The 18,246-nt window shown below is 41.7% G+C and overlaps 1 protein-coding gene across 1 annotated transcript in view; it reads right to left on the reverse strand.

The window, feature by feature from the left end:
• IFT88 (intraflagellar transport 88) overlaps positions 1-18,246 on the reverse strand; it is a 192,339-nt gene that overhangs the window by 88,905 nt on the left and 85,188 nt on the right. The window contains exons 16-17 of the mRNA XM_053708525.1: positions 17,123-17,309; positions 13,135-13,243 (exon numbers count right to left, since the gene is read on the reverse strand). Coding sequence (XP_053564500.1) covers positions 13,135-13,243; positions 17,123-17,309 — 296 coding nt within the window. The remainder of the gene's footprint in view (positions 1-13,134; positions 13,244-17,122; positions 17,310-18,246) is intronic.

An 18,246-nucleotide genomic window follows, 5' to 3' on the forward strand; every position in this document is an offset into this window, starting at 1 on the left:
CACATACAGAAATGCAGGGAATGCCCCTTAGAGAAGTATAGCAACATTTGCCTCTCTAGAATTTTGTGAAAGATCTCTCAGTGAAGGAGGATCATTTCAGATAATCTCATCTCAACATAGGGCTTTATGGGAGGCATCTCTCTGGGACTTCCAGGTTCTGCCCTTTTTCTTATAGCATTCAGGGAGTTTAGCCCCTGTGAAGTCTGCACTATAATTTATCGCCAATCAGGAGAATCTTTAGTTATCAGGCCCCTAATCAGAGAAGCCAACCACTCAAATGATAGACTGCTACAAACACTTCCAAAGATCAACATTTCTAGCTAGCTGCTAACAATCTGTAAACAATCTCTCTTTTTTTCATTTTAATTTCTTCATCATTATGTTCTGCCATATAATTTGTACATTACACGGTAAAAAACAGAATTTATGCTTACCTGATAAATTACTTTCTCCAACGGTGTGTCCGGTCCACTGCGTCATCCTTACTTGTGGGAAATATCTCTTCCCCAACAGGAAATGGCAAAGAGTCCCAGCAAAGCTGGCCATATAGTCCCTCCTAGGCTCCGCCCACCCCAGTCATTCGACCGACGGACAGGAGGAAATATATAGGAGAAACCATATGGTACCGTGGTGACTGTAGTTAGAGAAAATAATTCATCAGACCTGATTAAAAAACCAGGGCGGGCCGTGGACCGGACACACCGTTGGAGAAAGTAATTTATCAGGTAAGCATAAATTCTGTTTTCTCCAACATTGGTGTGTCCGGTCCACAGCGTCATCCTTACTTGTGGGAACCAATACCAAAGCTTTAGAACACGGATGAAGGGAGGGAGCAAATCAGGTTACCTAAACGGAAGGCACCACGGCTTGCAAAACCTTTCTCCCAAAAATAGCCTCCGAAGAAGCAAAAGTATCAAATTTGTAAAATTTGGCAAAAGTGTGCAGTGAAGACCAAGTCGCTGCCTTACATATCTGGTCAACAGAAGCCTTGTTCTTGAAGGCCCATGTGGAAGCCACAGCCCTAGTGGAGTGAGCTGTGATTCTTTCAGGAGGCTGCCGTCCGGCAGTCTCATAAGCCAATCGGATGATGCTTTTAAGCCAAAAGGAAAGAGAGGTAGAAGTCGCTTTTTGACCTCTCCTTTTACCAGAATAAACAACAAACAAAGAAGATGTTTGTCTGAAATCTTTTGTAGCCTCTAAATAGAATTTTAGAGCACGGACTACGTCCAAATTGTGTAACAAACGTTCCTTCTTTGAAACTGGATTCGGACATAAAGAAGGTACAACTATCTCCTGGTTAATATTTTTGTTAGAAACAACCTTTGGAAGAAAACCAGGCTTAGTACGCAAAACCACCTTATCTGCATGGAACACCAGATAGGGCGGAGAACACTGCAGAGCATATAACTCTGAAACTCTTCTAGCAGAAGAAATTGCAACCAAAAACAAAACTTTCCAAGATAGTAACTTAATATCTATGGAATGTAAAGGTTCAAACGGAACCCCTTGAAGAACTGAAAGAACTAGATTTAAACTCCAGGGAGGAGTCAAAGGTCTGTAAACAGGCTTGATCCTAACCAGAGCTTGAACAAATGCTTGAACATCTGGCACAGCTGCCAGTCTTTTGTGTAGTAAGACAGATAAAGCAGAGATCTGTCCCTTTAGAGAACTTGCAGATAATCCTTTCTCCAAACCTTCTTGTAGAAAGGAGAGAATCTTAGGAATTTTTATCTTATTCCATGGGAATCCTTTGGATTCACACCAACAGATATATCTTTTCCATATTTTATGGTAAATCTTTCTAGTTACCGGTTTTCTGGCCTGAACCAGAGTATCTATCACAGAATCTGAAAACCCACGCTTCGATAGAATCAAGCGTTCAATCTCCAAGCCTTCAGCTGGAGGGAGACCAGATTTGGATGTTCGAATGGACCCTGAACAAGAAGGTCCTGTCTCAAAGGTAGCTTCCATGGTGGAACCGATGACATATTCACCAGGTCTGCATACCAAGTCCTGCGTGGCCACGCAGGAGCTATCAAGATCACCGAGGCCCTCTCCTGATTGATCCTGGCTACCAGCCTGGGAATGAGAGGAAACGGTGGAAATACATAAGCTAGGTTGAAGGTCCAAGGTGCTACTAGTGCATCTACTAGAGTCGCCTTGGGATCCCTGGATCTGGACCCGTAGCAAGGAACCTTGAAGTTCTGACGAGACGCCATCAGATCCATGTCTGGAATGCCCCATAATTGAGTTATTTGGGCAAAGATCTCCGGATGGAGTTCCCACTCCCCCGGATGGAATGTCTGACGACTCAGAAAATCCGCCTCCCAGTTTTCCACACCTGGGATGTGGATCGCAGCCAGGTGGCAGGAGTGATCCTCCGCCCATTGAATTATTTTGGTCACTTCTTTCATCGCCAGGGAACTCCTTGTTCCCCCCTGATGATTGATATACGCAACGGTCGTCATGTTGTCTGATTGGAACCTTATGAATCTGGCCTTTGCTAGTTGAGGCCAAGCCCTGAGAGCATTGAATATCGCTCTCAGTTCCAGAATGTTTATCGGGAGAAGAGACTCTTCCCGAGACCATAGACCCTGAGCTTTCAGGGATTCCCAGACCGCGCCCCAGCCCACTAGACTGGCGTCGGTCGTGACAATGACCCACTCTGGTCTGCGGAAGCTCATTCCCTGGGACAGATGGTCCAGGGTCAGCCACCAACGGAGTGAATCTCTGGTCTTCTGATCTACTTGAATCATTGGAGACAAGTCTGTATAGCCCCATTCCACTGTTTGAGCATGCACAGTTGTAATGGTCTTAGATGAATTTGTGCAAAAGGAACTATGTCCATTGCTGCAACCATCAACCCTACTACTTCCATGCACTGCGCTATGGAAGGACGTGGAACAGAATGAAGAACTTGACAAGTGCTTAGAAGTTTTGACTTTCTGACCTCTGTCAGAAAAATCCTCATTTCTAAGGAATCTATTATTGTTCCCAAGAAGGGAACTCTTGTTGACGGAGACAGAGAACTCTTTTCTATGTTCACCTTCCATCCGTGTGATCTGAGAAAGGCCAGAACGATGTCTGTATGAGCCTTTGCCTTTGATAGGGACGACGCTTGTATTAGAATGTCGTCCAAGTAAGGTACTATTGCAATTCCCCTCGGTCTTAGAACCGCTAGAAGGGAACCTAGTACCTTTGTGAAAATCCTTGGAGCAGTGGCTAACCCGAATGGGAGGGCCACAAACTGGTAATGTTTGTCCAGAAAGGCGAACCTTAGGAACTGATGATGTTCTTTGTGGATAGGAATATGTAGGTACGCATCCTTTAGATCCACGGTAGTCATAAATTGACCTTCCTGGATAGTGGGTAGAATCGTTTGAATGGTTTCCATCTTGAACAATGGTACCCTGAGAAATTTGTTTAGGATCTTCAAGTCTAAAATTGGTCTGAAAGTTCCCTCTTTTTTGGGAACTACGAACAGATTGGAATAAAATCCCATTCCCTGTTCCTTTATTGGAACTGGGTGTATCACTCCCATCTTTAACAGGTCTTCTACACAATGTAAGAACGCCTGTCTCTTTATTTGGTTTGAGGATAAGTGAGACATGTGGAACCTTCCCCTTGGGGGTAGTTCCCTGAATTCCAGGAGATAACCCTGAGAAACTATTTCTAGCGCCCAGGGATCCTGAACATCTCTTGCCCAAGCCTGAGCAAAGAGAGAGAGTCTGCCCCCTACTAGATCCGGTCCCGGATCGGGGGCTACTCCTTCATGCTGTTTTGTTACCAGCAGCAGGCTTCTTGGCCTGCTTACCCTTGTTCCAGCCTTGCATCGGTTTCCAGGCTGGTTTGGGTTGTGAGGCATTACCCTCTTGCTTAGAGGATGCAGAATTAGAGGCCGGTCCGTTCCTGAAATTGCGAAAGGAACGAAAATTAGACTTATTCTTGGCCTTGAAAGGCCTATCTTGTGGAAGGGCGTGGCCCTTTCCCCCAGTGATGTCTGAAATAATCTCTTTCAATTCTGGTCCAAATAGAGTTTTACCTTTGAAAGGGATGTTAAGCAATTTTGTCTTGGATGACACATCCGCTGACCAAGACTTTAGCCAAAGCGCTCTGCGCGCCACGATTGCAAACCCTGAATTTTTCGCCGCTAATCTAGCTAATTGCAAAGCGGCATCTAAAATAAAAGAGTTAGCCAACTTAAGTGCGTGAACTCTGTCCATAACCTCCTCATATGGAGTCTCTCTACTAAGCGAGTTTTCTAGTTCCTCAAACCAGAACCACGCTGCTGTAGTGACAGGAACAATGCACGAAATGGGTTGTAGAAGGTAACCTTGCTGTACAAAAATCTTTTTAAGCAAACCCTCCAATTTTTTATCCATAGGATCTTTGAAAGCACAACTATCCTCGATAGGAATAGTAGTGCGTTTGTTTAGAGTAGAAACTGCCCCCTCGACCTTAGGGACTGTCTGCCATAAGTCCTTTCTGGGGTCGACCATAGGAAATAAATTTCTTAAATATAGGGGGGGGAACAAAAGGTATGCCGGGCTTATCCCACTCCTTATTCACTATGTCCGCCACCCGCTTGGGTATAGGAAAAGCGTCGGGGTGCACCGGAACCTCTAGGAACTTGTCCATCTTGCATAATTTCTCTGGAATGACCAAGTTGTCACAATAATCCAGAGTAGATAACACCTCCTTAAGCAGTGCGCGGAGATGTTCTAATTTAAATTTAAATGTCACAACATCAGGTTCAGCTTGTTGAGAAATTTTTCCTGAATCTGAAATTTCCCCCTCTTACAAAACCTCCCTCATGGCCCCTTCAGATTGGTGTGAGGGTATGACAGAACAATTATCATCAGCGCCCTCCTGCTCTTCAGTGTTTAAAACAGAACAATCGCGCTTTCTCTGATATGTAGGCATTTTGGATAAAATATTTGCTATGGAGTTATCCATTACAGCCGTTAATTGTTGCATGGTAATAAGCATTGGCGCGCTAGATGTACTAGGGGCCTCCTGCGTGGGCAAAACTGGTGTAGACACAGTAGGGGATGATGTAGTATCATGTTTACTCCCCTCATCTGAGGAATCATCTTGGGCAATTTCATTATCTGTGGCAGTACTGTCCTTACTTTGTTTGGACGCTATGGCACAATTATCACACAAATTTAAATGGGGAGACACATTGGCTTTCATACATATAGAACATAGCTTATCCGAAGGCACAGACATGTTAAACAGGCTTAAACTTGTCAATAAAAAGCACAAAAACATAATTTATGCTTACCTGATAAATTTATTTCTCTTGTAGTGTATCCAGTCCAAGGATCATCCATTACTTATGGGATATTAACTCCTCCCCAACAGGAAGTGCAAGAGGATTCACCCAGCAGAGCTGCTATATAGCTCCTCCCCTAACTGCCATTACCAGTCATTCGACCGAAAACATGCAGAGAAAGGAAAACCATAGGGTACAGTGGTGACTGTAGTTTAATGGAAAAATTACCTGCCTTAAAGTGACAGGGCGGGCCGTGGACTGGATACACTACAAGAGAAATACATTTATCAGGTAAGCATAAATTATGTTTTCTCTTCTTAAGTGTATCCAGTCCACGGATCATCCATTACTTATGGGATACCAATACCAAAGCTAAAGTACACGGATGACGGGAGGGACAGGCAGGCTCTTTATACGGAAGGAACCACTGCCTGAAGAACCTTTCTCCCAAAAACAGCCTCCGAAGAAGCAAAAGTGTCAAATTTGTAAAATTTGGAAAAAGTATGAAGAGAAGACCAAGTTGCAGCCTTGCAAATCTGTTCAACAGAAGCCTCATTCTTAAAGGCCCAAGTGGAAGCCACAGCTCTAGTAGAATGTGCTGTAATTCTTTCAGGAGGCTGCTGTCCAGCAGTCTCATAGGCTAACCGTATTATGCTACGAAGCCAAAAGGAGAGAGAGGTAGCCGAAGCTTTTTGACCTCTCCTCTGACCAGAATAAACGACAAACAGGGAAGACGTTTGTCGAAAATCCTTAGTTGCCTGTAGATAAAATTTCAGGGCACGGACTACATCTAGATTGTGTAGCAGACGTTCCTTTTTCGAAGAAGGATTAGGACACAAAGATGTAACCACAATCTCTTGATTGATATTCCTGTTAGTGACCACCTTAGGTAGGAACCCAGGTTTAGTACGCAGAACTACCTTGTCTGAATGAAAAATCAGATAAGGAGAATCACAATGTAAGGCAGATAACTCAGAGACTCTTCGAGCCGAGGAAATCGCCATTAAAAACAGAACTTTCCAAGATAACAACTTGATATCAATGGAATGAAGGGGTTCAAACGGAACCCCCTGTAAAACATTAAGAACTAAGTTCAAACTCCATGGTGGAGCAACAGTTTTAAACACAGGCTTGATCCTAGCTAAAGCCTGACAAAAAGCTTGAACGTCCGGAACTTCTGACAGACGTTTGTGTAAAAGAATGGACAGAGCTGAAATCTGTCCCTTTAAGGAACTAGCGGATAAACCCTTTTCTAAACCTTCTTGTAGAAAAGACAATATCCTCGGAATCCTAACCTTACTCCATGAGTAACTCTTGGATTCGCACCAATATAAGTATTTGCGCCATATCTTATGGTAAATCTTTCTGGTAACAGGCTTCCTAGCCTGTATTAAGGTATCAATAACTGACTCAGAAAAACCACGTTTTGATAAAATCAAGCGTTCAATTTCCAAGCAGTCAGCTTCAGAGAAATTAGATTTGGATGTTTGAAGGGACCCTGGATCAGAAGGTCCTGTTTCAGAGGTAGCGACCAAGGTGGACAGGATGACATGTCCACTAGATCTGCATACCAAGTCCTGCGTGGCCATGCAGGCGCTATTAGAATCACTGATGCTCTCTCCTGTTTGATTCTGGCAATCAATCGAGGAAGCATCGGGAAGGGTGGAAACACATAAGCCATCCCGAAGGTCCAAGGTGCTGTCAAAGCATCTATCAGAACCGCTCCCGGATCCCTGGATCTGGACCCGTAACGAGGAAGCTTGGCGTTCTGTCGAGACGCCATGAGATCTATCTCTGGTTTGCCCCAACGTCGAAGTATTTGGGCAAAGACCTCCGGATGAAGTTCCCACTCCCCCGGATGAAAAGTCTGACGACTTAAGAAATCCGCCTCCCAGTTCTCCACTCCCGGGATGTGGATTGCTGACAGGTGGCAAGAGTGAGACTCTGCCCAGCGAATTATCTTTGATACTTCCATCATTGCTAGGGAGCTTCTTGTCCCTCCCTGATGGTTGATGTAAGCTACAGTCGTGATGTTGTCCGACTGAAACCTGATGAACCCCCGAGTTGTTAACTGGGGCCAAGCCAGAAGGGCATTGAGAACTGCTCTCAATTCCAGAATGTTTATTGGTAGGAGACTTTCCTCCTGATTCCATTGTCCCTGAGCCTTCAGAGAATTCCAGACAGCGCCCCAACCTAGTAGGCTGGCGTCTGTTACAATTGTCCAGTCCGGCCTGCTAAATGGCATCCCCCTGGACAGATGTGGCCGAGAAAGCCACCATAGAAGAGAATTTCTGGTCTCTTGATCCAGATTCAGAGTAGGGGACAAGTCTGAGTAATCCCCATTCCACTGACTTAGCATGCACAATTGCAGCGGTCTGAGATGTAGACGTGCAAAGGGTACTATGTCCATTGCTGCTACCATTAAGCCGATCACCTCCATGCATTGAGCTACTGACGGGTGTTGAATGGAATGAAGGACACGGCATGCATTTTGAAGCTTTGTTAACCTGTCTTCTGTCAGGTAAATCTTCATTTCTACAGAATCTATAAGAGTCCCCAAGAAGGGAACTCTTGTGAGTGGAAAGAGAGAACTCTTCTTTTCGTTCACCTTCCATCCATGCAACCTTAGAAATGCCAGTACTAACTCTGTATGAGACTTGGCAGTTTGAAAGCTTGAAGCTTGTATCAGAATGTCGTCTAGGTACGGAGCTACCGCAATTCCTCGCGGTCTTAGTACCGCCAGAAGAGCACCCAGAACCTTTGTGAAGATTCTCGGAGCCGTAGCCAATCAGAATGGAAGAGCTACAAACTGGTAATGCCTGTCTAGAAAGGCAAACCTTAGATACCGGTAATGATCTTTGTGAATCGGTATGTGAAGGTAAGCATCCTTTAAATCCACTGTGGTCATGTACTGACCCTTTTGGATCATGGGTAAAATTGTCCGAATAGTTTCCATTTTGAACGATGGAACTCTTAGGAATTTGTTTAGGATCTTTAAATCCAAGATTGGCCTGAAAGTTCCCTCTTTTTTGGGAACCACAAACAGATTTGAGTAAAACCCTTGTCCTTGTTCCGACCGCGGAACCGGATGGATCACTCCCATTAATAAAAGATCTTGTACGCAGCGTAGAAACGCCTCTTTCTTTATTTGGTTTGTTGACAACCTTGACAGATGAAATCTCCCTCTTGGGGGAGAGAATTTGAAGTCTAGAAGGTATCCCTGAGATATGATCTCTAACGCCCAGGGATCCTGGACATCTCTTGCCCAAGCCTGGGCGAAGAGAGAAAGTCTGCCCCCCACTAGATCCGTTCCCGGATCGGGGGCCCTCGATTCATGCTGTCTTAGGGGCAGCAGCAGGTTTCCTGGCCTGCTTGCCCTTGTTCCAGGACTGGTTAGGTCTCCAGCCTTGTCTGTAGCGAGCAACAGCTCCTTCCTGTTTTGGTGCAGAGGAATTTGATGCTGCTCCTGCTTTGAAATTACTAAAGGAACGAAAATTAGACTGTCTAGCCTTAGGTTTGGCTCTGTCTTGAGGCAGGGCATGGCCTTTACCTCCTGTAATGTCAGCGATAATTTCTTTCAACCCGGGCCCGAATAAGGTCTGCCCTTTGAAAGGTATATTAAGCAATTTAGATTTAGAAGTAACGTCAGCTGACCAGGATTTTAGCCACAGTGCTCTGCGTGCCTGAATGGCGAATCCGGAATTCTTAGCCGTAAGTTTAGTTAAATGTACTACGGCATCTGAAATAAATGAGTTAGCTAACTTAAGGGCTTTAAGCTTGTGTGTAATCTCATCTAATGGAGCTGATTCAAGTGTCTCTTCCAGAGACTCAAACCAAAATGCTGCTGCAGCCGTGACAGGCGCAATGCATGCAAGAGGTTGCAATATAAAACCTTGTTGAACAAACATTTTCTTAAGGTAACCCTCTAACTTTTTATCCATTGGATCTGAAAAGGCACAGCTATCCTCCACCGGGATAGTGGTACGCTTAGCTAAAGTAGAAACTGCTCCCTCCACCTTAGGGACCGTTTGCCATAAGTCCCGTGTGGTGGCGTCTATTGGAAACATCTTTCTAAATATCGGAGGGGGTGAGAACGGCACACCGGGTCTATCCCACTCCTTAGTAACAATTTCAGTAAGTCTCTTAGGTATAGGAAAAACGTCAGTACTCGCCGGTACCGCAAAATATTTATCCAACCTACACATTTTCTCTGGTATTGCAACTGTGTTACAATCATTCAGAGCCGCTAACACCTCCCCTAGTAATACACGGAGGTTTTCCAGCTTAAATTTAAAATTTGAAATATCTGAATCCAGTTTGTTTGGATCAGAACCGTCACCCGCAGAATGAAGCTCTCCGTCCTCATGTTCTGCAAATTGTGACGCAGTGTCTGACATGGCCCTAATATTATCAGCGCACTCTGTTCTCACCCCAGAGTGATCACGCTTACCTCTTAGTTCTGGTAATTTAGCCAAAACTTCAGTCATAACAGTAGCCATATCCTGTAATGTGATTTGTAATGGCCGCCCAGATGTACTCGGCGCTACAATATCACGCACCTCCCGAGCGGGAGATGCAGGTACTGACACGTGAGGCGAGTTAGTCGGCATAACTCTCCCCTCGTTGTTTGGTGAAATATGTTCAATTTGTACAGATTGACTTTTATTTAAAGTAGCATCAATACAGTTAGTACATAAATTTCTATTGGGCTCCACTTTGGCTTTAGCACATATAGCACAGATATCTTCCTCTGAATCAGACATGTTTAACACACTAGCAAATAAACTAGCAACTTGGAAATACTTTTCAAGTAATTTACTATAATATGAAAACGTACTGTGCCTATAAGAAGCACAGAAAAAGTTATGACAGTTGAAAATTAATAAACTGAAAAGTTATAGCATCAAATCTTTGTAAAAAACACAATTTTAGCAAAGGATTGCTCCCATTAGCAAAGGATAACTAACCCTGATAGCAGAAAAAAAAAAAAAAAAAAATACAGAAATAAACGTTTTTTTATCACAGTCAACTACAATCTCACAGCTCTGCTGTGAGTGATTACCTCCCTCAAAACAAGTTTTGAAGACCCCTGAGTTCTGTAGAGATGAACCGGATCATGCAGGGAAGACAAACTTCTGACTGAATTTTTTGATGCGTAGCAAAAGCACCAAAAAAGGCCCCTCCCCCTCACACATAACAGTGAGAGAGATCAGTAAACTGTCATAAATTAAATAAAACGACTGCCAAGTGGAAAAAAATAGTGCCCAAAACATTTTTTCACCCAGTACCTCAGAAAATTAAACGATTTTACATGCCAGCAAAAAACGTTTAACATTAATAAATTGAGTGTTATTAAAAAGCCTGTTGCTAGTCCCTGCAAATTAGGCTAAGTTTTATGCATACAGTATAATTCCAGTGAAGTGCCATTCCCCAGAATACTGAAGTGTAAAATATACATACATGACAGCCTGATACCAGTTGCTGCTACTGCATTTAAGGCTGAGTTTACATTATATCGGTATGGCAGAATTTTCTCATCAATTCCATTGTCAGAAAATAATAAGCTGCTACATACCTCTTTGCAGATTAATCTGCCCGCTGTCCCCTGATCTGAAGTTTACCTCTCCTCAGATGGCCGAGAAACAGCAATATGATCTTAACTACTCCGGCTAAAATCATAGAAAAACTCAGGTAGATTCTTCTTCAAATTCTACCAGAGAAGGAATAACACACTCCGGTGCTATTATAAAATAACAAACTTTTGATTGAAGGTATGAAACTAAGTATAATCACCACAGTCCTCTCACACATCCTATCTATTCGTTAGGTGCAAGAGAATGACTGGTAATGGCAGTTAGGGGAGGAGCTATATAGCAGCTCTGCTGGGTGAATCCTCTTGCACTTCCTGTTGGGGAGGAGTTAATATCCCATAAGTAATGGATGATCCGTGGACTGGATACACTTAACAAGAGAAAAACGTTTTAAAACAAAACCGTTACTGTCTCTTTAAATTTTAAACAGAAAACACTATTACTGAATATGTGAAAAAGTATGAAGGAATTGTTCAAAAATTACCAAAATTTCACCACAGTGTCTTAAAGCATTAAGAGTATTGCACACCAAATTTCAGAGCTTTAACCCTTAAAATAACGGAACCGGAGCCGTTTACAAATTTAACCCCTATACAGTCCCAGCTATAGCCTATGCTGAGACCTAACCAAGCCCAGAGGGGAATACGATACCAAGTGACGCCTTCTAGAAACTTTTCCAGCAACTTTCAGAGATCCTCACACATGCATCTGCATGTCCTGCTCTCAAAAAACAACTGCGCAGTAATGGCGCGAAAATGAGGCTCTGCCTACAACTAGGAAGGCCCCCTGACTGGAAAAGGTGTCTAACATAGTGCCTGCTGTTTAATAAACGTTCCCCAAGTTTATAAATGTGAAATATCAGCATAAACATGAATAAAATGCCCAAATAAAGCAATCGATTTAGCCCATAAAAGTGTCTACCAGTTTTATAGCCCATATTAAGCCCTTTATTCTGTTTGTTTGACTAAGAAAATGGCTTACCGGTCCCCATGAGGGGAAATGACAGCCTTCCAACATTACATGGTCTTGTTAGAAATATGGCTAGTCATACCTTAAGCAGAAAAGTCTGCTAACTGTTTCCCCCAACTGAAGTTACTTCATCTCAACAGTCCTATGTGGAAACAGCAATCGATTTTAGTTACTGTCTGCTAAAATCATCTTCCTCTCACAAACAGAAATCTTCATCCTTTTCTGTTTCAGAGTAAATAGTACATACCAGAACTATTTTAAAATAACAAACACTTGATAGAAGAATAAAAAACTACATTTAAACACCAAAAAACTCTTAACCATCTCCGTGGAGATGTTGCCTGTGCAACGGCAAAGAGAATGACTGGGGTGGGCGGAGCCTAGGAGGGACTATATGGCCAGCTTTGCTGGGACTCTTTGCCATTTCCTGTTGGGGAAGAGATATTTCCCACAAGTAAGGATGACGCCGTGGACCGGACACACCAATGTTGGAGAAATGATATTAAACACCTCTTGCTTTTTTCTAAACATTGTGCTTGTTCCATGCTCCCAAGAGCAGCCAATAAACAAATTCTGTAGCTTGTAAATGCTGCAAAGTAAACAGCTGGTTTAGGAAATTTGCAGCAATTTGAAAAAGTAGGTTACAGTTTCAGTTTTTGGCCTTGCTAGGGAACATGGAATAAATCATAATTTTTATATAAAATTAAGAGGTGTTTTACATCTTAAAAGGGATATGAAACCCCAAAAAAAATATTTTGTGATTCAGACAGAGATTACAATTTAAAGAAAGTTTCAAATGTACTTCTATTATCAATTTTGCTTTGTTCCCATGTTATTCTTTGTTGAAGAGATACATAGGTAGGTGTCTGGAGCACTACATGGAAGGAAGTAGTGTGGCCTCTAGTACTCTTATAAATGGATAAGATTGTTGCAAAACTACTGCTATATAGTGATCCAGGCATGTGCCTGAGCTTACATCCCAGCTTTTCAACAAACGATAAAAAAAGAACAAAGAAAATGTGATAATAGACGTACATTTTAAGTTGTTTAAAATGACGAGCTCTATCTAAATCATGGAAGAAATGTTTGTATGTCATGTTAAGTAGACTCTTCTCCTGCCTCCCTAGATTAGAGGATCACTTGACATTGGTGCAATCAGCACTTTCTGTATATCCGGCTCTGTTTTCATACCGTGAACAAACAGCAACAATATCATTTGGTAAAATAACGTTTTAGGTGAAAAAAGTTGTAGAACTAATATTTTAGCAAAACCAGTACTTGACATAAAAAGGATACAAGCTTGAAATCTGACTTAGAACTTGAGCGCTATTTCTGAGAATTGCATGCAGTTTATGGAAACAATCCAAAGCTTCTTCCAGGCGGTTTAATTTCTTGTAAGTCAAACCTAAAATAAATAAGAATGCCAAAAAATAACACAATTTATGCTTACCTGATAAATTTATTTCTCTTGTGGTGTATCCAGTCCACGGATCATCCATTACTTGTGGGATATTCTCATTCCCAACAGGAAGTTGCAAGAGGACACCCACAGCAGAGCTGTAATATAGCTCCTCCCCTAACTGTCATAGCCAGTCATTCGACCGAAAACAAGCCGAGAAAGGAGGAACCATAGGGTGTAGTGGTTACTGTAGTTTAAATTTAAAAATTACCTGCCTTAAAATGACAGGGCGGGCCGTGGACTGGATACACCACAAGAGAAATAAATTTATCAGGTAAGCATAAATTGTCTTTTCTCTTGTAAGGTGTATCCAGTCCACGGATCATCCATTACTTGTGGGATACCAATACCAAAGCTAAAGTACACGGATGAAGGGAGGGACAAGGCAGGAACTTAAATGGAAGGGACCACTGCCTGTAAAACCTTTCTCCCAAATATAGCCTCCGAAGAAGCAAAAGTATCAAATTTGTAAAATTTTGAAAAAGTATGAAGCGAAGACCAAGTCGCCGCCTTGCAAATCTGTTCAACAGAAGCCTCATTTTTAAAGGCCCAAGTGGAAGCCACAGCTCTAGTGGAATGAGCTGTAATCCTTTCAGGAGGCTGCTGTCCAGCAGTCTCATAGGCTAAGCGGATTAAGCTTCTTAGCCAAAAAGAAAAAGAGGTTGCCAAAGCCTTTTGACCTCTCCTCTGTCCAGAGTAGACAACAAACAAAGCAGATGTTTGACGAAAATCTTTAGTAGCTTGTAAGTAAAACTTTAAAGCACAGACCACGTCCAGATTGTGTAACACAAGGATGGAACCACAATCTCTTGATTGATATTCTTGTTAGATACCACCTTAGGTAAGAACCCAGGTTTGGTACGCAGGACTACCTTATCCGTATGAAAAATCAGATAAGGAGAATCACATTGTAAGGCAGATAGCTCAGAGACTCTACGAGCCGAGGAAATAGCTACCAAAAAAAAAATAAAAGAACTTTCCAAGATAAAAGTTTGATATCTATGGAATGAAGAGGTTCAAACGGAACTCCTTGAAGAACCTTAAGAACCAAGTTTAAGCTCCATGGTGGAGCAACAGGTTTAAACACAGGCTTGATTCAAATTAAAGCCTGACAAAATGCCTGAACGTCTGGAACATCTGCCAGACACTAGTGCAAAAGAATAGACAGAGCAAAAATCTGTCCCTTTAAGAAACTAGCTGACAATCCTTTTTCCAAACCTTCTTGGAGAAAAGATAAAATCCTAGGAATCCTGACCTTACTCCATGAGTAACCCTTGGATTCACACCAATAAAGATATCTACGCCATACCTTATGGTAAATTTTCCTGGTGACAGGCTTTCGTGCCTGTATTAAGGTATCAATAACTGACTCGGAGAAGCCACGCTTTGATAAAATCAAGCATTCAATCTCCAGGCAGTCAGCCTCAGAGAAATTAGATTTGGATGGTTGAAAGGACCCTGAAGTAGAAGGTCCTGTCTCAGAGGCAGAGACCATGGTGGAAAGGATGCCATGTCCACTAGATCAGCATACCAGGTCCTGCGTGGCCACGCAGGTGCTATCAGAATCACCGATGCTCTCTCCTGCTTGATCTTAGCAATCAATCGAGGGAGCAGAGGAAACGGTGGAAACACATAAGCCAGGTTGAAAGACCAGGGCGCTGCTAGAGTATCTATCAGTGTCGCCTTGGGATCCCTGGACCTGGATCCGTAACACGGAAGCTTGGCGTTCTGGCGAGACGCCATGAGATCCAGTTCTGGTTTGCCCCAACGGAGAATTAGTTGTGCAAATACCTCCGGATGGAGTTCCCACTCTCCCGGATGAAAAGTCTGACAACTTAGAAAATCCGCCTCCCAGTGCTCTACACCTGGGATATGGATAGCTGATAGGTGGCAAGAGTGAATCTCTGCCCAGTGAATTATTTTTGAAACTTCTAACATCTCTAGGGAACTTCTTGTTCCCCCTCGATGGTTGATGTAAGATTGAAGAAAATAAACTAACTATATTTAACCACTCTCTCCTACAACATCCTAGCTTGTTGAGAGTTGCAAGAGAATGACTGGCTATGACAGTTAGGGGAGGAGCTATATTACAGCTCTGCTGTGGGTGTCCTCTTGCAACTTCCTGTTGGGAATGAGAATATCCCACAAGTAATGGATGATCCGTGGACTGGATACACCTTACAAGAGAAAAATAATTTAAAGAGACACTGCATTGTAAATAATTTAAAGAGACAGTGTATTGTAAATAATTTAAAGAGACAGTGTATTGTAAATAATTTAAAGAGACAGTGTATTGTAAATAATTTAAAGAGACACTGCATTGTAAATAATTTAAAGAGACACTGCATTGTAAATAATTTAGAGACACCTGTATTGTAAATAATTTAGAGACACTGTATTGTAAATAATTTAAAGAGACACTGTATTGTAAATAATTTAAAGAGACACTGCATTGTAAATAATTTAAAGAGACACTGTATTGTAAATAATTTAAAGAGACACTACAATGTAAATAATTTAAAGAGACACTACATTGTAAAAATGAGATGCTCATTTTATTTTCAAACAAATTTATTGTCGCACTATAGCACCTCTCAAGGTAGCTATTGTTATCCCTAGAACCTATTTAATGGGCACACCAGCCTGATAATTTTAAAGGGACATGAACCCCAAACATTTTTCCTTTATCATTTAGGTAGAGCATATAATTTTAAACAATTTTACAATTTATTTCCATTATCTAATTTGCTTAGTTCTCTTGGTATCCATTGTTGAAAAAACGTAATGTTTTTTCAACAACGGATACCAAGAGTACTAAGCAAATTAGTAGGTTCAGGAGCTCAGAGCTAGCTACTGATTGGTGGCTGCACATATATGCTTCTTGTCATTGGCTTATCAATGTATTCAGCTAGCTTCTAGTAGTGCATTGCTGCTCCTTCAACAAAGGATAGCAAAAGAATAAAGCAAAATTGATAATAGAAGTAAACTGGGAAGCTGTTTAAAAATGTATGTTCTACCTAAATCATAAAAGAAACAGTTTGGGTTTCATGTACCTTTAAATGATGCAACACCCAGCTACGTCAGGACCTAGCTAGCAAAATAGTATGTGGAGAACACTGGGCAGCACCAAGCAAGGACTGTACTTTGTATTCCCCATAATACTGTGTACAAGCAAGAGACTACACCTACTTCAACGCAGGGAGAAAGGAAAATAAATACTGAGAATCATTTCCGATCTCGCCATATTATAAGGGAACTAAGCAGATTTGATAATTTCTCACTCTATACAAATCTGATATTGAGTAACAAATGAATGTGCTATCATAGACCCTTCTTTCATCCTCATAATCAAATAATTAGATGGATTTGAGTCCAATCCCTACTATTCTGGTTGTTATAACTTTTATTTTTAAAACCTACCTACCAGAATGCATAGTGCCTACTGTAAAAAGTTCTGAAAATCAAAAAAGCCCTGGAAATGCCTTATGGTATCATTTACATTATTAGTATGTTTACCATGAGTCACAGATTTAAAAAAGTTAGGAGTTTGTTTTGTGTTACATTAAGGGGGTACAAACACTGACAATATTTATTTTATTTTACTTCTATCTTTGCTTTGTGTAAGGTTTGTGTTTTCAGTTTTGGGGTGTAACAGTAATTAATGGGGTGCACAAGACCCCCCTAATATCTCCACAGTGCAGCATGTGAATCTGTGCAGTCAAACACTTTTGGCAGGTCAGTTTGACAGTATAACAGCAACATACTGAGTGATATTTTCTATAAATTACAAGAATGTGTTTCATGACTCGTTTGCACTATACTCACCAAGATTATACAGTGCCTCTGTGCAAGAAGAATCATTTCTCAGAGCTTCTCTGTAGTATTCAGCTGCTTTTTCATAATCACCATTAACAAACACAGCATTCCCTTTATTTGTTAGCGCTGATGGATTGTACCGATCAGACGATACAGCTAAGTCTGCATAATGGTCTGCTTGTGCAACGTCTTTCTCCTATTCAAAGGAAAGCAAATAACCTCTTCAGTGTTAAAAATGCAATGTATATATATATATATATATATATATATATATATACAGGGAGTGCAGAATTATTAGGCAAGTTGTATTTTTGAGGATTAATTTTATTATTGAACAACAACCATGTTCTCAATGAACCCAAAAAACTCATTAATATCAAAGCTGAATATTTTTGGAAGTAGTTTTTAGTTTGTTTTTAGTTTTAGCTATTTTAGGGGGATATCTGTGTGTGCAGGTGACTATTACTGTGCATAATTATTAGGCAACTTAACAAAAAACAAATATATACCCATTTCAATTATTTATTTTTACCAGTGAAACCAATATAACATCTCAACATTCACAAATATACATTTCTGACATTCAAAAACAAAACAAAAACAAATCAGTGACCAATATAGCCACCTTTCTTTGCAAGGACACTCAAAAGCCTGCCATCCATGGATTCTGTCAGTGTTTTGATCTGTTCACCATCAACATTGCATGCAGCAGCAACCACAGCCTCCCAGACACTGTTCAGAGAGGTGTACTGTTTTCCCTCCTTGTAAATCTCACATTTGATGATGGACCACAGGTTCTCAATGGGGTTCAGATCAGGTGAACAAGGAGGCCATGTCATTAGATTTTCTTCTTTTATACCCTTTCTTGCCAGCCACGCTGTGGAGTACTTGGACGCGTGTGATGGAGCATTGTCCTGCATGAAAATCATGTTTTTCTTGAAGGATGCAGACTTCTTCCTGTACCACTGCTTGAAGAAGGTGTCTTCCAGAAACTGGCAGTAGGACTGGGAGTTGAGCTTGACTCCATCCTCAACCCGAAAAGGCCCCACAAGCTCATCTTTGATGATACCAGCCCAAACCAGTACTCCACCTCCACCTTGCTGGCGTCTGAGTCGGACTGGAGCTCTCTGCCC

Source organism: Bombina bombina, chromosome 3 (genome assembly GCF_027579735.1).
Source record: "Bombina bombina isolate aBomBom1 chromosome 3, aBomBom1.pri, whole genome shotgun sequence".
NCBI classification, from domain to species: domain Eukaryota; kingdom Metazoa; phylum Chordata; class Amphibia; order Anura; family Bombinatoridae; genus Bombina; species Bombina bombina.